General features: G+C 43.8%; 1 protein-coding gene and 1 pseudogene across 1 annotated transcript in view; both read left to right on the top strand.

Moving 5' to 3' along the window:
* AGBL4 (AGBL carboxypeptidase 4) overlaps nucleotides 1-21,806 on the top strand; it is a 900,343-nt gene that overhangs the window by 215,161 nt on the left and 663,376 nt on the right. The window contains exon 3 of the mRNA XM_020987710.2: nucleotides 13,534-13,658. Coding sequence (XP_020843369.1) covers nucleotides 13,534-13,658 — 125 coding nt within the window. The remainder of the gene's footprint in view (nucleotides 1-13,533; nucleotides 13,659-21,806) is intronic.
* Nucleotides 2,741-3,183, top strand: LOC110209446 (small ribosomal subunit protein uS10 pseudogene; annotated as a pseudogene).

Genomic DNA, 21,806 nt, shown 5'->3' with positions numbered 1-21,806 from the left:
TGGGCTGGAAGCTCCGGACGCAGCTACCACCCTGGGACTACACTCCTTCTGGAATGGAGGCTGAGACCTAGCTCCTCTCTCACCGCAGAAATAGACTTTTCCCATTGACCTTCTAAGTTATCTTTGGCATTCCTGGATTGAGAAGTCAGGAATCTGCCACAGCTGCCCGTGATTCAGTCCTCTGAGGCCTGCTCCAGGTTTGCTGCATGCACACCCATGCCCCACTGTACTCCTCTATCTGACTTGTGTAATATACCTTTCTGATCAAACATCCAGGCTGTCTTGGTCTGGAAGTTTGCTTCACTCTGTCTTTTTGTCGGTTCTGCTGCTTTAGAATTTGTTTAGAGTCATTTTTTACAGGTATTTGGAGGGGTTTGAGGGAGAGCTCAGGGAAGTCACTGCTTTCACTCTGCCATCTTGGCTTTGTGCTTCAGTGGTATATATTAGTGAACAAGTGTGGTGCAGTGGATAGAATGCTGGACTTTGAACTAGGGAGACATAGGTTCACATCTGACATCTGACGTTTTATGAATTGTGTGACCTTGGTGGGGATAATAATGTTGATTGTGTGAGTCTCAAGTGAGAGAATGCAGGTGACATTCTTTGCAAACCTTAGAAGTGCTACATACACATCAGCAATTGTTAATTGTTAGTCATGGGAGCCTTTAGTTACTTGACATCTGTCAGATTCTTCTCATTGCCAAAAGCACGTTGTCTAATAACTTCCTCATCTCCTGCAATGATCTCATTATGGAAGATGTGGAAGAAGCAAAATGTTTCTGTTCTTTTTTTTTTTAACCACTCTATGGTGTATCTATTCCTAAGAGCTCTTGGTCTACATAAAATATACAGGGTGCCATGTTTTGTGTGGTGATTTTTGAAAAAAAACAAAATCCTGCTACAGAGTAGGAAATAGATGTAATGGAAATGATAGGTCTACAAAGTACAAACATCTTATCAAGGTGTTATTATAAAATGAGAAATAGGTATTTGCTATAAATCAAGGGTGGAAACATCACTAAAATTTTTAATAGTTTGCCATACATAATTTTTAGGATTATCTGTCACTTAAATTATAAAACTTATATAGATGATTCTATAAAATAATGAATACAGTTTACATGTCAGTCACCCCTGCAGTGCATTAATGGCACCCAAAGCCCAACAGGGTAAATTACAGTCAAACGCATTTTTAAGGATACATAATTTAGACATTGAAATCAAAGTAACAAAGACCAGACTAAGTACATTCATTCAAGTGCAATCAGTTGAGCTCTTCAATTTTATAGTCATCAGTTAATAACAAAACTTAGGTGCAATTTCACATGTTTTCATACACTTTCCAGTCCAGTTCCCAGAGTAATAACGTGTCTTTGTATGCTCCATTTTTTTTTATAAGTAAGTGCAATATAACATTGTTTATAGAATATTTCACTTCGTATTAAAACTATAGGTGAACACTATTTTAAACCTCATTAACTACAACATTTCAAAGAAAAGACTTGAAAGCAAGCTAATTACTGTTTAAACACTTGAGTATGATCCCTTATATGGGAGTCTATCAAAATAATTGGGAATAGCTGATTCTAACACTGACTCCAAAAAGAGGAGCCTTCAACCCTTCCAAAACATTAATAGTGTATGTTACAGGTTAGTCATTTTGCCTACATTTCAAAAAGAACTTTTATCCTCCCTGCAATGATTCTATTTGTGATCTCCTTCTCACCAACGAGGCAGAATTGTTTCTGGAATGGAAAAGATGGCAATGTTGGAAGTGACCACTTTCACCTTAGAGTCGGTGGTACTGAAGGAGAGTGAGGGCATTAAGGGCATCGGAGCAGCAAGTGGTGGTGGGATTTGAGTGAACCACGTGACTTCATTTTGTGATTCCATTCTGGAGGGAGCTTAGTTCCCTCAGTTCAACTGTGGGTCTCATCCAATTTCTGTCGTGGGAATTATGAGAAGACTTTGTTGCATTTTTTGAATCTAGCCCTGTTTCACTGGGAAGCTGGACCATCTGTACCTGCTGCTTAGAGACCCTTAACCAAGGGCCTAGGTTATGCTGACCAGAAACCCAGTCAGATCTGAAGACTGATGAGAGGAATTTTCTCACAATTATGCATCTCAAGCAACCCATATGTCTTATCTGAAAACTGGTGATCCCATATTGATCAATCACTGTATTTTTTTCTATGTTCTTTTGATTGTGTGCAGATAGTTGGGGAGAGTGGGACACCTCTTTTTCTAAATTTAAGGAATTGTACCTGTTCACTCTCCTTCTCCCAACTTGAAAAGTCCATACTCTTTCCTCTAGTTAAAAATCAGATTACTTAATGTTGTGTCTTGGTTAATTATTTTCTTTTAAATAACTAGTCTTATTTGATTGTTTTTAATGCATAACAGCCTGTCTCGCTTTAATGCGTAAAAGTCTATTTCACTGTGTATTCTGGGTCCAGTGCTAAAACTGAGGAAGGTAACTGGTACTGATTTGTTGGGCTGTTGGTATGCATTGCTTGATAAATTGATATGCTCAGAAGTTAGAACCTTTGTTGCCTCAGTCATTTCCTCTCTCACGGCCAAAACAGGAGATCTAGGCAGTCTGAAATGCACTCTAGACTTTGGGAGAATACATTTCAAAGGGTTTAAAGGAAGATTAGGCATTTTGGTGAAGGTACTGCCACTGCAGCCACATGGAGCTGGCAGTCGCTGCCTCTCCTCCTCCTGACTCACCACTATTTGCTCTCACCGAGGAATAAGTCGGTCAGGAAGCCGCTCCACTGCCGTGGCATTCAAAGACACCAGCCAGACCCTCATGGAGCCCAGAGTGGCCACTGACTGGCTCCGGATCACCTCACCAGCTGCAATGTGAAATCCCTGGAGAAAGTGTGTGCTGACCTAATTACAGGAGCCAAAGAAAAGAACTTGAAAGTGAAGGGACCTGTTCGAATGCCCACTAAGACACTTCAAATCACAACTAGAAAAACTCCTTGCAGTGAAGGTTCAAAGACTTGGGATAGGTTCCAGATGAGAATCCATAAATGGCTTATTGATTTGCACAGTCCTTCTGAAATTGTTAAACAGATCACTTCTATCAGCATTGAACCAGGTGTAGAAGTTGAAGTCACCATTGCAGATGCCTAACCAATCACCTCTTTTAATAAATTGATTGCAACTATTAAAAAAAATAAAGGAAGATTAGGCAGCATCTACGGATCAAAAATTCCATAGGGGAAGTCAGTTTAGGAATGAAGTTCTTAAGACACAAAGAGAAATAATTCTTTTTTTCTTTTTTTTTTTAATTTATTTTTTATTTTCACCATTCACTTCCACAAGATTTTGAATTCCAAATTTTCTCCCCATCTCATCCCTCCCCCCACCCCAAGATGGCATGCATTCTGTATACTTCTTCCTCTAATCTGCCCTCCCTTCTATCTCCCCCCAGCTTCTCTTATCCCCTTCCCCTTCTATTTTCCTGTAAGTCAGGTTAGATTTCTATGCCCCATTTCCTGTATTTCTTATTTCCCAGTAGCATGTGAAAACAATTTTTTAACGTGTTTTTAAAACTTTGGGTTCCAAATTTTCTCCCTTCCTCCCTCCTCACTCACCCTCATTGAAAAGGCAAGAAACTCAATACAGGTTATACATGTGTAGTCATGCAAAACACTTCCATAGTAGTCATGTTGTGAAAAACTAAGTATATTTCCCTTCATCCCATCCCGCCTCCATTTATTCTATTCTTTCTTTTGACCTTGTCCCTCCTCAGAAGTGTTTGCTTCTGATTACCCCCTTTCCCAATCTGCCCTCCTCTCTACCATCCCCCTGCTCTCTTGTCCCCTTCTCCCCCTATTTTCCTGTAGGGTAAGACAGATTTCCATACCCCATTGAGTATGCATGTTATTCCCTCCTTAAGCCAAATCCTATGAGAATAAGATTCCCTCATTCCCTCTCACCTTCCCCCATTTCCCCTCCACTGTAAGAGCCTTTTCTTGTCTGTTTCATGTGAGATAATTTCTCCCATTCTACATCTCCCTTTCTCCTTCTCCCAGTATAATACTTTCTTATTCCTTAATTTTATTCTCCAGATATCACCCTTTCATCTTCAGCTCAACCCTGTGCCCTCTATCATCTATCTATCTATCTATCTATCTATCTATCTATCTATCTATCTATCTATGTACATACATATAATTTTTCCCCTCTAACTACCCTAATACTGACAAAGGTCTCATAAGTTTACAAATATCAACTATTCATGCAGGAATGTAAACAGTTTAGCCTTAATAAGTCTCTTATGATTTCTCTTTCTTGTTTACCTCTTCATGTTCCGCTTGAGCCTTGTATTTGAAAGTCAGATTTTCTGTTCAGCTCTGGTCTTTTTATCAAGAATGCTTGAAAGTCCTCTATTTCACTGAATGACCATTTCTTCTTCTGAAGGATTATGCTCAGTTTTGCTCTGTAGGCGATTCTTGGTTGTAATCCTATCTCTTTTGCCCTCCGGAATATTCTATTCCATGCCCTGCAGTCCTTTAATGTAGAAGCTGCTAAATCTTGTGTTATCCTGATTGTGTTTCCACAATACCTGAATTGTTTCTTTCTGGCTGCCTGCAATATTTTCTCCTTGACCTGGGAACTCTGGAATTTGGCTACAATATTCTTAGGAGTTTTACTTTGGGGATCTCTTTCAGGAGGAGAATGGTGGATTCTTTCAATTTCTGTTATGCCCTCTGGTTCTAAAATATCAGGGCAGTTTTCCTGGACAATTTCTTGAGAGATGATTTCTAAGCTCTTTTTTTGATGGTGGCTTTCAGATAGTCCAGTACTTTTTAAATGATCTCTCCTGGATCTATTTTCCAGGTCAGTTGTTTTTCCAATGAGATATTTCACATTGTTTTCTATTTATTTCATTCTTTTCGATTTGTTTTTACGATGTCTTGATTTTTCAAAGTCACTAGCTTCCAATTGCTCTGTTCTAATTTTTAAGGAAATATTTTCTTCAGTAATCTTTTTTACTTCCTTTTCCATTTGGCCAGTTTTGCTTTTTAGGGCATTCTTCTCTTCATTGGCTCCTTGGACCTCTTTTGCCATTTGGGTTAGGCTACTTTTTAAGGTGTTATTTTCTTCAGTATTTTTTTGGGTCTCCTTTAGCAAGCTGTTGGCTTGTTTTTTATGATTTTCTTGTATCACTCTCAGTTTTTCCTCTACTTCCCTTACTTGCCTCTCAAAATCCTTTTTGAGCTCTTCCATGGCCTGGGACCAGTTCATATTTTTCTTGGAGGCTTTGGATGTAGGAGCTTTGACTTTGTTGTCTTCTTTTGGTTGTACGTTTTGATCTTCTTTGTCACCAAAGTAGATTCTGTAGTGTCTTTTTGAGCTGCTTGCTCATGATCCCAGCCAATTACTTGAGTTATAAACTCTTTATTAAGGTAGAGGTCTGCTTCCAGTGTGGAGAATGTACTGTCCCAAGCTTTGGGGATTTTGTGCAGCTGTTTTCAGAGATACTTCTAGGGACCTGTAAATTTTCAGTTCTTCCAAGGTGCTATGATCAAGGGTGAGACGTTTACTCCTTTCCTGGCCTGTGCTCTGGTCTGTGAGTGACCACAAGCACTCTTTTCTGTCTTGGAACTGTGAGGAGGATTTTCTCTGTATCACAGTACAAGCTCCACCATGCCAGCACTCCTCCTTGCCCTAGTACTGCCACCCAGAACTGTGACCCAGATCCAAGCATGGGCAAAGCAAGAGAGTCCTGCACCAGCAGAGAGATCCCTGCAATCCTTCTCTGATCAGCCACTCGATTCCCTTCCTCATTCTGTGGGCTGGATGTTCAGGAAGCACCTGCCATCCTGGGGGCTAAGCTCTGGGACTGGGGCTGGGGGACCATACTTCTCTCTCACTGCAGACACTGACTTTTCCCACCGACCTTCTAAGTCGTCTTTGGCGTTCGTGGGTTGAGAAGTCTGGAAACTGCCACAGCTGCCCGCGATTCAGTCCTCTGATGCCTGTTCCAGGTTTGCTGAGGCCTACCTTGCCTGTGTGCCCACACCAAACGGTGCTCCTTTCCCTGCTCAGCGTGATATACCTTTCCAATCAACCATCCAGGCTGTCTTGGGCTAGAAATATATTTCACTCTTTTTATGGGTTCTGCTGCTTTAGAATTTGTTTAGAGCCACTTTTTGTAGGTATTTGGAGGGGTTTGGGGAGAACTAAAGCAAGTAACTGCTTTTATTCTGCCATCTTGTCTCTGCCCCCTCAAATATCAGAAATAATTCTGATGAAAAGGAAAAAGGTGTTGTTGAATAAGACTGATGCTGATGCAAAGGGAACTTGTGTCCTAATCTAGATTTTAAAGAGATAAGGTCTGCAACATCTTACACTAAAACCTCAATAAGATCAAAATGGGTAACTCAAAATGACCTGACTGTAAAAGGTAACATCATAAAAAATAAATTTAGAAGGGAATGAGAACAGGTTTTTTTTTCCCTTCAAGATGTCTAGGAGGAAAATTATTTTTTAGAAACATTGTAATATGCCTATATTTCTCAGACTAGCCATTTCCTTCTCGCTCCCACAAAGTTATCCCTTATAACAAAGATAAAACAGAAGGAAAAGAAGCAGTTTAGCAAAACTAAACAATGTATTAGAAAAAGTCTGCCACCATATGCTACATTCTGCCCCCCTTCCCTCTGCCAAGAAGAGGAGTTGAGGGCACTTGTGTGGTGAACACTAGGTTTACCTGGTCATTATCGTTGGCAGCATTCCATTCTGTTGCTATCTCTGAGTCTGTTATTCTGGTTTTATCAGTTTCACATTGTGTCATTTTAAGTAAGCTTTCCCAGGGTTCTCTGTAGTCAGGTCGCTGTTTCTTACAAAACTGTACTATTCCATTTAAACAATTCGTTTAGCATCTGCTTTGTTTCCAGTTATTTGCTACTACAAGAAGTGCTGCCATCAATATTTTGATGTTTATGGAAACTTTTTCGTCCATTAAACTCCTTGGGCTGTAAGCCTAGCATTGGAATCTCTGGGTCAAAGGATGGGAACATTTTCATCACTTTCTTTGCATAATTCCAAATTGCTCTTCAGAATGATTAGGCCAATTCACAGTTCTACCAACAGTGCCTTATCGTACCACAAGCATTGCAGCATTGACTATTCTCATTTTTTGTCATCTTGGCCAATGATTTTTATTTCTTTTGTCTGGTTGCTAATAATTTGTAATTTTTTTTGAGATTGTTCATATCCTTTAATCACTTATCTATTGGGGTGTGGCTTTTGTTCTTAGATATTTTTGTTAGTTGCATATATATATATCTTGGATATCAGAGCCTCATCAGAGATAATTGGTGAACATATTTTCCCCCAGTTGACCTCTTCCCTATTTATCCCATTTGCATTAATGCTGTTTATACAAAAGCTTCTCAATTTCATGTAATTGAAAAAATCTGTTTTATCTTTTGTAATCCTCTTTCTCTGGTTGGGTTGAGAATTCCCTGCCATTCCCATCCCCAAGGGGATAGCTGAGTAAATTATGGTATGAGAATTATTGTGCCATAAGAAATGTTGAAATGTAAGTTTCAGAGAAACAGAATGATGATTGACTTTGATGTTTGGCATGAACTGACATAGAGTGAAGTGCGCAGAACAGTTTACATAGCAAGAACAGCAGTGTAAAGAAAAGATCACTTTGAAGTACCAAAGAGTTATGATCAATACAGTCACCAACCATGAATCTGGGAGACCAGTCATGAAACATGCTGCCAACCTCCTACAAGAGGAGCAGTGGGCTGAAGGCGCAGGTTCAGGCAAACATTTGTAGACACTGAAAATGTACAGATTCATTTTGCTTGACCCTGATTATTGTTTACAAGGATTGGATTTTTCTTTCTTTTGTGGGGAAAGTTGGGGTGGAGATGTGGTAGGAAGCCAATGTTAGTGCTTCCAAAAAGGAAAAAAGAATGAATGGAGGGTTTTTGAATCTTTTTTAAATGCTCAGAAGATAAAAGAATTTTCATATAGCCATACCTCAAAATGTCTGTCTCTCTCTGCATTTCAAGTTCATCATCTCTTTAGTGCATGGTTTGTTTCACCATCAGTCCTTTGGACTTATCATTGCATTGACTAGAGTTCTAAAGTCTTTCAAAGTTGTTTCTGCATGGATCTTTTTTTTTTTAGTTCAATTTTATTTTATTTTCAGTTCCAAATTCTCTCCTTCTCCCCTTCCCTTGCTCATTAAGAAGGCAAGAAAAACAAAACCCATTAAATATGTGTAGTTACACAAAACAAATTTCTGCATTAGCTACCTTCCCCCAAAAACAGAATGAAAGAAAAAAAGAAGATATGCTTCCGTTTGCACTCAAAGTACATCGCTTCTCTGTCAGGAGGTGGGCAGCATGGTTCATCGTGAGTTGTTTGGAACTGTAAGTGGCTTATTGTGTTGATCAGGGTTCCTAGATCTTTCACAACCTTTACACAATGTTTCTGTCATTGTGTAGATTGTTCTCCTGGTTCTACTCACTTCACTGCATCAGTTCATACAAGTCTTCCCAGGTTTCTCTGAAACCATCCTCTTCATCATCTCTTGTAGCACGATAGCATTCCATCATATTCATATACCATAATGTGTTCAGTCATTCTTCATGGGCATTCTCCTTAGTTTCCAGTTCTTTGGTACAACAAAAAAGATTATGTAAATATTTTTATACATATAGGTCTTTATTCTTCTTTGATCTCTTTTAGGTGTATAGACATTGTGGCAATATTGCCAGGTTAAAAAGTAGATGCGGCTTAATAGCTTTTTGGCTTTGTTCTATATTGCTTTCCAGAATTTTTATATTGCTTCACCAACTGTGCCTTGGTGTACCTATTTTCTAACTGCCTCTCCAGCATTTGCCATTTTTCTTTTTTGTCATCTTTTCCAATGTGACTGGTATGAAGTGGTAATTATCAGTGATATAGAGAATTTTTTCAGGTGGCTATTGATAGCTTGGATTTCTTCCTCTAAAAACTGCCTATTCATATCCTTTGATCATTTAGTGATTAGGGAATAGCTATTTTATTTCTTTTAAATTTTACTGAGTTCCATATATATCTTAGAGAAACTTGCTGTGAAGATATCTTCCTCAGTTTCCTGTCCCCCTCCTCCAGTTTTAGCTGCATTAGTTTTGTTTGTGCAAAAACTTTTTAACTTTATGTAATCAAAACTATCTGTTTTATCTCCTGTGAATAAGGGAGGCCAGCAGTTGCAGTGGTCTAGGCCTGAGGTCATGATCCCAAGGCTGGAGTAGAAAGAAGGGGACACAGATGGGAGATGGTGCAAAGGTGGAAGTGACAAGAGTTAAGAAAAGATTGACCATGTGGGTAAGCTAGAATGAGGGGTCGGTAATGCTAGAGAGGTGGCAGTCCGGGGTGATTGGGAGAATGATGGGTCCCTCGACACTAAGTTCGGAACAGGGGGACATATCTGTTTTGGTTTGGTCATGGACTGTTTCTTTAGCCATAAAGCTGACAGGTAATTTCTTCCATTTCCCACTAATTTGCTTATGATGTCACTCTTTATGTCTATATCACGTATTCATTTTGAGCTTATGTTGTTACAAAGTGTGAAATATTGGTCTACACCTAGGTTCTGACAACTACTTTCTAGTTTTTCCAATAGTTTTTGTTGAACAGTGAGTTCTTGTTCCAGTAACAAGGATCTTTTATCACATATTAAATTATTGTGCTCATTTGCTTCCATATATTATCTATTTAATCTGTTCTACTGATCACCCTCTATTTTTTACCCAGTACCAAAATGTTTTTATGATTATAGATCTGTGGTATCATTTGAGATCTGGCCCTACTAGGCCCCTTTCCTTTCCATTTTTAATAAGCCCTTGATACTCTTTACTTTTTGTTTCTCCAAGTCAATTTTGTTAATTTTTTTTAGTTCTGTAAAGTAATTCTTTGTGAGTTTGATTGGTATGGCACTGAATAAATCAACTAATTTAGATAGTATTGTCATTTTTATTGTATTTGCTCAGAATACCCATAAGCAATTAATATTTCTCCATTTATTTGTGTTTATTTTTATTTGTCTGATGAATGTTTTGTATTCATATAGATCCTGTGTGTATCTTGGTAGGTAAATTCCCAAGTATGTTATACTGTCCATAGTTATTTTAAATAGAATTTCTCTTTCTAATTCTTCCTTCTGGATTTTGTTGGTAATATATGAAAATGCTGATGATATGTATATGTTTATTTTATATCCTGCAAATGTGTTGAAGTTGTTAATTATCTTGATTAGTTTTTTTATTTGACTCTAGGGTTCTCTAAATAAACCATCATATCATCTGTGAAAAATGGTAGTTTTGTTTCCTCTTTACTTATGCTTATTCCTCCAATTTCTTTTTCTTATTGTTATAGCTAGCATCTCTAGCACAATATTGTTTAGTAATAGTGATAATGGACATCCTTGCTTCATCTCTGATCTTATTGGAAAAGCTTCTAGCTTATCCCCATTAAAGATAATGTTTGGTCTTGTTTTTAGAGAGATACTACTTATCTTTTGAGGAAAGCCTCTTATTGACCATGTGGGTGAGCTTGAGTGAGGAGTCAGGGATGCTGGAGACGTGACAGTCTGGGGTGATTGGGAGAATGATGGGTCCCTCGACATGAGCTCAGAACAGGGGGAAACCAAGTGAGTTCTATTTTGGATATACAGTTTTAGACATAGATGGTTTTCAAATTAAGAATTACATGACAAATCGTGACAAGATCTGCAAACATGAAAGATTTCTCCAAATCACTAAGAAGAGAAATGCAAGCCTTTAAAACACTCAACAAATTGGCAAAGGGGACAAGAGAGGGGAAGAGTTAATGTTGGGAGGGGTCGTGGGAAGATGAGGGCACTAGTATGCTGCTATTGGAGTGGTGAAATGATCAGTAAAATTGATTATACACCAGCTGTGTTCCAGGTCCTGGGCTAAGTGCTAATGTTACAAAAAGAGGTAAAAGAAGGCTTCTGCCCTCAAGGAGCTTACAACCCAACTGCTCTGGAAAGCAGCATGGAGTTAGATTTTTAAAATGTGACTAAAGTGCCCACACTTGGACTTAGAGATTGTGTTGCTAGGCTTATGTCCCAAAGACAGAAAATTCCTAGAGATATTAAATATCAATAGCAGTATATTTTGTGATTGCAGAGACTTGGAAGTAAATTAGATCCCCATAAACTGGGGAGTGCTTGAACAAATTGTGTGTAAGCAAATAATGTGATATTACTGTCCTGTAAGGAAAAAATAATGTGAAAATACAGAGAAGCATGTAAAAACTTACATGCACTGTTGTGAAGTAGAACCATTGAAACTATTCTTTCTCTCTCTGTCCCTCTCTCTTTCTGTCTCTCTGTCTTTCTCTGTTTCTCCCTCTCCCTCTGTCTCTGTCTCTCTGTCTCTCTTTCCATGATGTCTGCAACAATGTAATTGAACAGGCACAAACAGTTGAAAATCAATGTTGCAAAACTGTAAAGAACAAGCTTGGCCCTGAGAATGAATGGGAAGTGAGGAGGAGGGGGGCATTAGCAGATGCTGGGGGTGGGGTGGGGTGATCAGGACAGGTTTCCTTTAGAAGGTGACATATTCATGCTTTGAAGGAATCTAGGGATTCCAGGAGATGGAGGTAAGGAGGGAATGCGTATTGGTCCTGGGGGTCAGACTGTGCAAAAGTGTGGAGCTGAGAGATGGAATGTCGTGTACTGGGAAGAGCAGGCCAGTCAGAGAGAGGCCCACTAGAATACATCAAGCTGGAGTGTTGGGCGAGAGCTGTGTGGAGCAAGGGAGATGTGACTTAGGGTTTGAAATATGGGTAAGATTTAATAGTTGGAGGGGGGAGGGTAAGGGATTCCTTTGGCGGTGGGGGGTGGGCAGATTGCGGCCTCGGAGGAAGTAGCAAGCCCATGGCCTCCAGGCCACACATTCCCGGCCCCTGGATTAGAGCGTTTGTGGGCATGGTGAGGTTTGTGTGGCAGTTATCAGGAGACACAGCTGGAAAATCAAGGTGAAGCCAGATTGTAGAAGTCCTTGGATTTCAGTCCCGGAAGTTAGGGATTTATCCGTTAATGGAAGAGGTTATTGAACAGGCCCATGATGTAATTAAAGTGTGTTTAAAGATGATTAATAATTGCTAATATTGGCAAAAATAATCCAGAGTGAAGAGAGGGTAAAGATGGAGAGATCAGTAAGCAGACTGTTATAGTAATACTTTGATGGCCAGAAATGCCTGAGCTAGAGTAATGGTAGGGCAGCTAGGTGGTGCAGTGCACAGAGCGCCCGGCCTAGAGTCAGGAAGACTCACCTTCCTGGGTTCAAATGTGCCCTCAGACATTCATTACCTGTGTGATCCTGGGCAAGTCACTTCATCTTGCTTGCCTGAGTTTCCTCATCTGTCAAATGAGCTGGAGAAGGAAATGGCCAACCACTCCAGTTATCTCTGCCAAGAAAGCCCCAAACGGAGTCAGGAAGATTCGGACATGATTGAAACGACTGGGGGATGTAGTTGGGGTCGAAAGGAAGAATCAGCAGAACCTTGTGAACAAGGGGCATGACTGCCGAGGTAGAGAGAGGGGCCCCAGTGATGAGTCAGAATTGGAAACAGGGAGCAGGCGCAATGGGCTTTCGTACTCAAGGTGGGTGATGACAAACTGTCCACGAGGCAGGCGGCGCATTATCCCACCACGGTCTTTCAACGCACGGGCTTCGCCAGGCTCTCGGCCGCAGGGAAGAGCCCGGGTCTGCTCCAAAGGCAGGGCAAGGGAGCTGCCTCTGCAGCGGAAGCGTCGCATCCAGGGAGCTTGGTGGAGTGCAGGGGCTCCTGGGCGACAGTGTGACGGAAAGATTTAACCGAGCACCTAGAAATACAGGGAAACGTAGACAGCGTCATAGCTTTCAGAGGCCAGTCGGTGCTCGGCAGGGATCCTATTGTACGGCCGGCGGCCAGCGCGGGAGGGAGGGCCGAGTCAGGAAGACCTGGGTGCACATCCTGCCTCTGTCCCAGCTGGGTGACCGTGGGTGGGTCACTGGATCTCTCTGGGCTTCGGTTTCCTTATCTATAAACTTGGAGTGATGATACCTATAGTGGGTTCTTCACAGGATTGGCTGAGCCACTGTAATGTGATTATTAGTCCACTTTGGGCATGTGGCTCTGCTTGGGACACTAGTGCCACCTGGTGGCAGCACCTTCTAATTGCAGGTTCAGACTTACTCATAGGGCTAATTGCATTTCTTAGGTGCTTGACTTGAAAAGTAGAGTGAAGCAGGGGCGGCTAGGTAGAGCAGTGGATAGAACACCGGCCCAGAAGTCAGGAGGACCTGAGTTCAGATGCGGCCTCAGACTAAGCACTTTACACGTACTAGCTGTGTGACCTTGGGCAAGTCACTTAACCCTGATTGCCTCACTGAGGCAATGTCACAATTATTAATAACTGTCAACTTTTGGCAGTCATGTGGTCATGATATCTGTATTCCATTACATTCCGTTTGTCTTCCTGTTTGTTCCTAGGTAATCTTGGCCGGGTGGATCATGTCTCCGAGTTTGAATATGACCTGTTCATAAGGCCCGATACCTGCAATCCGCGCTTCAGGGTCTGGTTCAATTTCACTGTTGAAAACGTGAAAGAATCACAGGTAAGTGAAGTCAGAACTACCTTCAGCATTGTTTTGATGAGAAGGAAAATTGGTTCGGTTTCTTTAAAGAATTCACTGGCTTTGTTATGGGAAATAGACTCATTTCTTCAGAAATAATGACAAATATTCTTGCAAGACACATAGAAGGGTACTAATTATGGCATAAAAATTGGCACGTTCTATAAACAGCGATAGTTTGCGAATGCTTGATATGCAGTTACTTTGTGATTATAAAGAGATGTCACAGAAACAAACAACCTGAAGGGTGAAATGACAACAAAGGCCTGCGTCCTTCTTCTGCTCTTTGCAGGCAACCAATCCGCAAGGAATTGACCTAGTCAAGTGGGGTCACAGTTGATGGCAGGACCCTCTTACAGAGGAATGTGTCTTGCCACAGAGCCCCTGGGGGCAGAGATCACCTGACTTGGGGATTTGGAAGCATTTAGCCCTCTCTTTTCCCATTTGCTAGAAGGAATGTAATCTGGCTAATTGTCTACACACAGGCAACTGTTTGCTGCTTTTGTATTAAAAGAAATTGTCAACCGACTTTTGCAAACGTCTTTCTATACCAAGGTCCCCTTTATCCATTGGTTATAGTATTGGTCTGGAGACCACCCCCAGTGTGAAAACTAGGAGTAGTAGAAAGAGCTCTGGATTTGGAGTTCAAAGACCCACATGAAAATTCTGGGCTCTGATATTTCCTGTGTGGCTTTGGGAAAGACACTTCAACTCTCAGAGTCTCAGTTTCATTCTCTTTAAAATAATTACATAAATCTCATCATCTTCTGATCTCTTTGAAGGGAAAAAAGGTACAAGTAATACTCCGGCAGATAATTCTGATTTAGGCCATCTTGAGGTTGTAGAGATGATGCCTCTGAGGGGAAACATGCCACCTGTATTCAGACTTACAGGAAGCTTTGGTTGTTGTGGCCCCAAGATTTGACTGAAGGGACCTGCACGTGTGAAGATGGAGGATGGGGCCTCAGGCCTGCCTTGGTGCTTCTGTTCCTCCAGGCGTCTATCTTCCTTTCCCTCCGCACTGTCCCCTCCACATTACAGCTAGGAGTCACAAACGTGCTTATCTGATTTCTTAGAGCTTTATCAGACCTTTTCTGTCAACTGGAGTCGGGTGATCCAAGCCCCAAATGAATGGGCACCTGTCTCCCAGAGGCCTAGAGATGGGCTGTGCAGATAGCCCGGCTCTCGGCGGCATACAGGATATTTGTTTTCATGGTTGTCTATGTGGAGTCGAAATGGTTTTACTATTAAGTTTGACTTGTGAGCTCTGCTTGGATAATGTGTCACCCTCCAATCTTTTTCATCTGTCCAATTTCCGTTCCAGTGAGACCTGCACAAATGTAATCTAGTTGAGGCCTTGTTTGGGACTGGGATCTTGAAGGGGAGGAGGGAGGTGACCCACAGTCTACATGGAAAGTGGCTGCCACATCTGAGCCATGTGGTGCAGGGCAGAGATATGAACCCAACAAGTAGTTTTTAAAACAGTGTATTTGTGAAAGTCTGTGAAAGCCATGCTTCCTGCTACGTTGATGGAAAAGTAATTCTCTTCCTCTGCCTCTGGCATTCAATATTCTTATGTGGCATTAGGTTTATTTCTGCTGCAGTGTGACAGCGACCATGTGAGCAGAAAGCCAATAGTTCCATTAATGGGCACCTGAGATGGTTAGGGCCTAGAGGGGGGGAATAGACAGAGCGTCTCAGTCGTTGGCGTCTAGAGGCCTTCTGGCTTCCAGCCACCCCACGTCGTCCCAGAAGACTTCTTCTCCCTTTGCTCTCTCCTTTGTTCCTTCTAAAGTCCCCTGGATCTCTGCCACACTGTGGGATGCTGAGGTCTTAGCTCTGAAAACAGCAGAGAACGTTTTTTTAAACCATTGTTCTGGGATAACATGAAGGGACTTCTTCTTATTATTCTTCCTTTCACTTTACCCAGAGCTGACAGAGCCTTGAGAGTCCTGGTTCTGCCCCCGAGTTATTGTGTGACCTTGGGCAAGTCCCCTACTCTCTCTGGGGCCAACCCACAAGGGGACTGGCCCAGGGGTCCAGCCCCAGATGTCATGATCTTCTGTGTACTGAAAGAAATCCCAGACTGGACATCAGAGTTCAGGTCTGAACTCAAGTGCCCTCGGGCCTCAGTTTCCTCCTCTGTCAAGGGGGGGGGGTTGAACTAGGTACCTCCTAAATTCTGTCCTGCTCTGACATTCTGTGAAGGTCAGAGGTGAGAGGTTATAGCTGATGCAGAGGTCAGGTCACCAGTTCAGGAATCACAACAAGGTCTAAGAGAGACATAGGGAGGAGGGAGGCCTTGGATTCAGCTAGCATCAGCTCAGGACCAGGCATTCTCCCAGCGTGCCTCACTCTCTTGGCTGACAAAGTAAGCATGCCATTTATGGCCAGGTATTTGGGGCTGGACCCATTCTCCAGCTTTTCCGAAGGCCCAGCAGCTGATAGCTCCTGTCACGTCCATTGCCCCTGCCCCTCCCCAGCTTGGCCAATCCCTGGCCTGGCACTGGCTGTCCCCTTGCTGCCAGTGCCCAGGGCTGGACTTTGGCTGTAAGAATCCCACCCACAGCATGACCTGAAGGATTATTCTCTTTGTTCTGAGGTTTGACAAATTGAATTTGAAATGTCCATGTTGTGCTGTCCTCTTGCAGGGGCTCAGGGTGGGGGGAGTCTGTCTAGCCATCAGAAAAGGCAAAGCATCCTGGGAGTAGAGGAGTTCCTCCCAAGTGGGCCTAGGCTGGCATTTTGGGCGAATGCACTTTCCTGGCAACATTTTCTCTCAGGTTTGCTGCCCTCCAGCTGCAGGGTGGCCCTTTGCAGAGGGCTGAGCTCTTGCTGCATTTCCACTTTAGGGGTCTAGCACTGGGGTTTTCTGATGGAACATTCAGATGGTCCTCCAGAACAGGGGATGATTGTTGCACCACTTTCGTGTTAGTGCCCAAGGTTTACCCACTTGAGGCCCTTTCAGGATATTTAGAGCATCAGAATCAGGCCTGGAGCCAGGTGCTTTGTATTTTTAAAAATGGCTCGTCAGCCTGTCACTGATTCTGGTTAGGCCTGCCTGAAGCCCTGGACGTGGCTCTGGGCCTGCATTTGAGGAAAACGAATGGGCTGTAAGAAGCAGGATATTGAGGGGACTGTAGGCCAGGGATTTGGAGGAGAAAAGCTCCAATGAGAAGGCAGGAGCTGAAGTGAAATATCTTGAGGGCTGTTGGACCTGGGTCTGAGGGGCCATCTGGGTACTTGCCCAGGCCACCCAGCTGTTATCTGTTTGAGCCTGGGTGTGAATCCAGGCCATCCTGATGTTGTGCCCAGCTTTGTTCCCAGCACATCTCCCAGCACATCTCGAGGACGGAGGGTGTCACAAAGGGGCCAGTCTAGGCTGGCCTTCAGGAAGAATTCCCTTGCCTATTCCGACAGCATGGGCTCTTTGCAGGCATGTGGGAGCCAGGGGTGTGTGTGTGTGTGTGTGAGTTCCCTCTCATTGCAGCTCTTCCACCACAGGCTGCATGGTCATTTGAGGGGGCATGCTTGTGGGGGCTTTGAAAAGACCTGATCTTAACCTTTGTGGAGATGGTGGCCTTCTTGATAAAGCAGGGCTATGGTAGCCAAGTAGCTTGCTGCTTATGGAGAGACCTCCCCTCCCATTTGTCCCAAGGAAAGGCAGACAGGCAGGAGAGCTTTAGATCTGAAATTGGAGGTGTGGCCACTGGGAGAGAAGCTAGGGACAAAGGCTATCCTGCCAGTGCGGAGTTCAGGAGACACCAGCATGTGGGGGTGGGGGCTTGGTGAGCAAAATGCATCTCTTAGCCCAGGAGAAGAAAGGGAGGCTCTTAGAAGAAAATTCAGTGTGAGAGGTGGGAGTTCCAGGGACTGCTGTCTGAGACACTTCTGAAAAGGCTGGGACTTGGAGTCAGGAAGACCTGGATTCCAATCTCCCTCACACACTTCACTTCTTAGCTCTGTGCCCCCAGGTGAGTTTCTTAGCCTTATGGGCCTCCATTTTCTTTCTTTTCTGTGCAGTGACAGGGTTGACTTGATGACTTCCCAGGTCCCTTTAAATCTAGATCTGTGCTCCTTTCCTGTTGTTAGGACTTGGGGCAGTGCCCAGCACCAGCAGGCACCTCTGGGGTTTGGCCAAGCTCCTGCTTCTCTCAGGTGCTCTGAGAGGCTTTCACCCTTTGGCCCCACCCCTTTGTGGGTGGTGCTGGATGCCCAGGCTAGTCCATGGGTGGAGCTGTCTCACCTAGTCATTCTCTTGGCTTAGCCCCTATCTTCCTGAAGAAAACTCCTCCCTTTTCTCCAGTGCATGCTGTTTCTTTTAAGGTGGTTGACAAACACATGCTCGTCCATAGGCATTAAACAGAATGGGAGAAATACATCAGTATTCTGCCTGTGCACATTTAGTCCTTGCCTCATCTCCTCAGGTCCTGGGAGGACATTGTTCCTGCCCCGTGGGGGAATCCGAGGCAGGCTCACATTTGGGCTCAGAGTGGCAGATCAGCTTCTACGGGAACACACATGACTGGCTTTCCATGATTTGGAGCTTGAGGAAGATGAGAGTTGTCCCTATTGCCTGCATGCCACCAGGTCTGTAGAAAACACCATTAGCAGTGGGAAGGACAGATTCCTTCTTCACCTAGTCTTTTCATTCACATCCTCTTCTTCTGAAGAAGCCAAAGGAAGAAACGTTGTCAAGCCTGTGCTCAGCGATATGCTTCGGGAGGTGTGGTAGAGGCCGTTTGGGGCTGTCACTGTCCTAACACAAGACGATAGAGTTCTTGAGGCAACAATGACCCCCCTCCCCCAGAGCTCATTGTAAACTGGCTTTGTTTGGGTCACCCTCCTCTTTGCTTAGCTCTGTCTCATGATTTTAATGTATTTTCCCCCTCCCTCCCTCTCTCCCCTCCCTCCTTCCCTTTCCTTCCTCCCTCCCTCCCTCTCCTCCATCCCTCTCCTCCATCCTTCAACAATAGGCCAGGAGCTTTGACGGGCTCGGTTCCTACGCTTGGGCTGGTTCTCCCTTCCTTAGGCACCTGCCTGGTTGTGCCACCTTCTCCTATGTCCTCCGTCCCTTGGGTTCACCGTATTGGTGCTGGACTTGGTGTGGTTACTTGTTTTGTCGTAGCCAGACTGCCGCTCAGAATATCCAGGCTTAAGTCCGTCCAGTTCTCAGGGCTGGCCATTCTGCTGGATAGTGGCCTTGTGGGGGACACGAGTCCTGATGCCGAATAGCAGTGGAAAATAATTGAGGAAGGAGCCAGCCCTCAAGAGGGAGTCTTCTGCCTCTGCAGCCCCACGGCTCGTGCAGGCCAGGCTTGTGTTCTGTCTGCTGGGTGTCTGCGTCAATGTCTCCCTAATGTTGTTCACCGGGACATCAGTGTGCGGCACACAAAGAGACTAGCCTTTGTGCTCATGTCCAGTGAGCAATCTGCCCTCCCCTTTCTTCTCACTTTGTGTGTGAATCTTCTGGCTAAACAATTTAAAAAAAGCCCCTAAATTTAGAGTAGATGCTTATTGTGACATAAACTTATAAATATTGCTGTGGCAACATAAATAAAACACAGATGTAGAAAGTGAGGAAGAGCTCTATGCAAATGAGGCTCTGGCTCCTAGAACATGTCGGGCCTGATGAGCCTGAGAGCTGTGCCGGGCTCCTGCACGCTGATTTACTGCCAGCCAACAAGAGATTGATATTCAGATTTTATGCAGAGTTCCACAGAGACTTGCCTTGATGGAAAACAAAAATCTGTGAGGAGAAGAGACAGCGTTGTGGGTGGAAAGAGCCTGGGCTGTGGGGGAGGCCTGGGGCCTGGTCCAGCCATCTCCCCTGCCTGGGCCTCGGGCTCTGTGGTGATACCCGCAGCAGCAGCTGGCGAGCATCACCATAGCACGGTGTGGTTTGCTTCCCTGGCAGATGGATGTTATTGTTGTCTCCGTTTGACATATGAGGAAACTGAGCCTGGGCAGAGATTATGTGACTTGCCCGAGATTGCTCAGCTAGGAAGTGGCTGAAGTAGGGTTTGAACCCAGGTATCCTTGATTCCAAGTCCAACCATCTTTCCAGCGTGCCGCCACACTGCCTTTAAGAAAGTATTGATGTGTCTTGTTTTTGTATTGTTTTTATTTTGGAAGGTACCTCACTGTCCTTCCTCGCCCAGGGAACCATCTCTTGTAATGAAGAATAAGAAAAGAAGGAAAAAGGCACTTCAGCAAAAGCAGCCAAGGCGAGTGTGGCCAGAGTAGATGGAGAAGGTGCTTTGGAATCATAAGGCTCTGAGTTTACTATGTGAACCTGGTGAAGGGGAAGCAAACAGAACAAGCATTTATTAAGCCCCTACTGTGAGCCAAGTGTTTTACAAGCATTATCTAGGTCATTTATCCTCCCGACTGCTCTGGGAGCTGGGTGCTGTCATTACCCTTATTTTACAGAGAAAGAAACTGAGGCAGACAGAGGTGATGTGGCTTGCCCATAGTCCCACTGCTAGTGTCTTTCTGATTCAGGCCCAGGACTCTATCCACTGGGCCACCTGGCTGCCTCTCAGCAGCTAGGCAACTAGGAGAAATCACTTCACCTTGGTTTCCCTCTGAAATGCGGAGGTTGGACAAGGCGCAGCTAGCCTCTGACGTCTCTTCAGGCTCTAGATTCATGATTGGGTAGGGGTGGCAGTGTATGTAGTATTTCATGCCTGTCAGGCCCCACCTCTTTGAGGAAGGAGGGTCTGTTTTCTTTCTTGAGGGCTGTGCTTCTTGGTCCGTTTCAGCTGCTGTTGCGTCCATTTGATTTTCTGTTGTCATTGTTTCCCTGGGTCTGCTTGTTTCCTTCTGTTTCAGTCCCTCACATTTGTGGCTCTTACATACGGTGCTGTCATAATTCACTGTGTTCACACACCACCTTGTTTGGCCATTTCCCCATGAGGGGAACCTACTTTGTTTCCAGTTCTTTGCTAGTGCTCAAGAGAAGGTTTAACAGATATCCACTCATCCTCTCTTCTGCGCAGAGTGCCGGGAGTGGGACCCACAGACACCCTGGATCAGAGAAGATGGTGCTCTTGCCCTTATGTAGTGGGAGGGAAGGACCTCAGAAGTCGGACTTGTACAAAGGCCCGCTATGACACAGCTGTAGTGTAGACCTTTCCCTTGGTGCTTCTTGAGAATTCTGGGAAGCAGGAAGCATGGGCCTCCCATTGCAGATCACTGTAGTGGTTAGCAAGATTTCCTTACAATCAGCCCCACTTTTATCCTTGACAGCCTCCTCTCCTAGCTCCTGGTTTTGACCCCTGGGGCCAAATAGAACAAAGCGGATCCATCCTCCATCAATTCTTGAAGACTTGTCTTGGATCCTTAGAGCCTTCTCCTCCCGAGGCTAGACACTTCATTTTCTTTAACTGATTCTTATAGGATGTGAACTAGAAGTCCTTCACCATTGTGGGTGAATCAATGAATAAAAAAAAGCTTTTAATAAGTCCTCGTTTTGTGCCAAATGCTGATCTAAGCACTAGGAACAAGAACCAAAAAGTGACATGCCAGGAACTCCCATTCTAATTGGGAGAGACGGTGAACACGTTTAGGAGGGGCAGACACCCAGGAAGGATCAGAAAGCCTTTAGGTGCAGGAGCTGGGCAGGAAGGGGTTAAAATATTACTCCTGTCATACCCAGTTACATCAGATCAAGTCACAATCATTTATTAAACATTTACTCTGTGCCAGGCACTACACTAAGTACTGAGGATAGAAATACAGGAACAAAGAAAGCCTGTGCTTGTCCTCGAGGAGTTTGCATTCTCATGAGGGAAGACAACATAAAAGAACCTGGAAAAAACGGGGGGGGGGGGGGGATGGTAAGGAGAAAAAGCAGCTGCCCAGGGCGCTATGGAGGAGTCTAGATTTAAGTGGCTGACTCATCACTATAGAGAAAAGGAAAAGAAGACATTAACTGAGATGAAAGAAAACATAGACAGTGAAGCAATAGCGACAGGAGATTTCAGTATCCCTCTCAGTTCTGGATAAGTCTAACAAGAAGTCAAACAAAGGGAAAACATGCAATTGAACAAATGGATGGAGAAATTAGAGTGAAAAGACTTATAGTGTTTTCTAAATGGAATCGCGAAAGAATGTATGTATTTCTTT

Source organism: Phascolarctos cinereus, unplaced genomic scaffold (genome assembly GCF_003287225.1).
Source record: "Phascolarctos cinereus isolate Bilbo 61053 unplaced genomic scaffold, phaCin_HiC Scaffold_5;HRSCAF=322, whole genome shotgun sequence".
NCBI classification, from domain to species: domain Eukaryota; kingdom Metazoa; phylum Chordata; class Mammalia; order Diprotodontia; family Phascolarctidae; genus Phascolarctos; species Phascolarctos cinereus.
The sequence above is the reverse complement of the archived record's forward strand: the minus strand, read 5'-3'. Positions and strand labels throughout refer to the sequence as shown.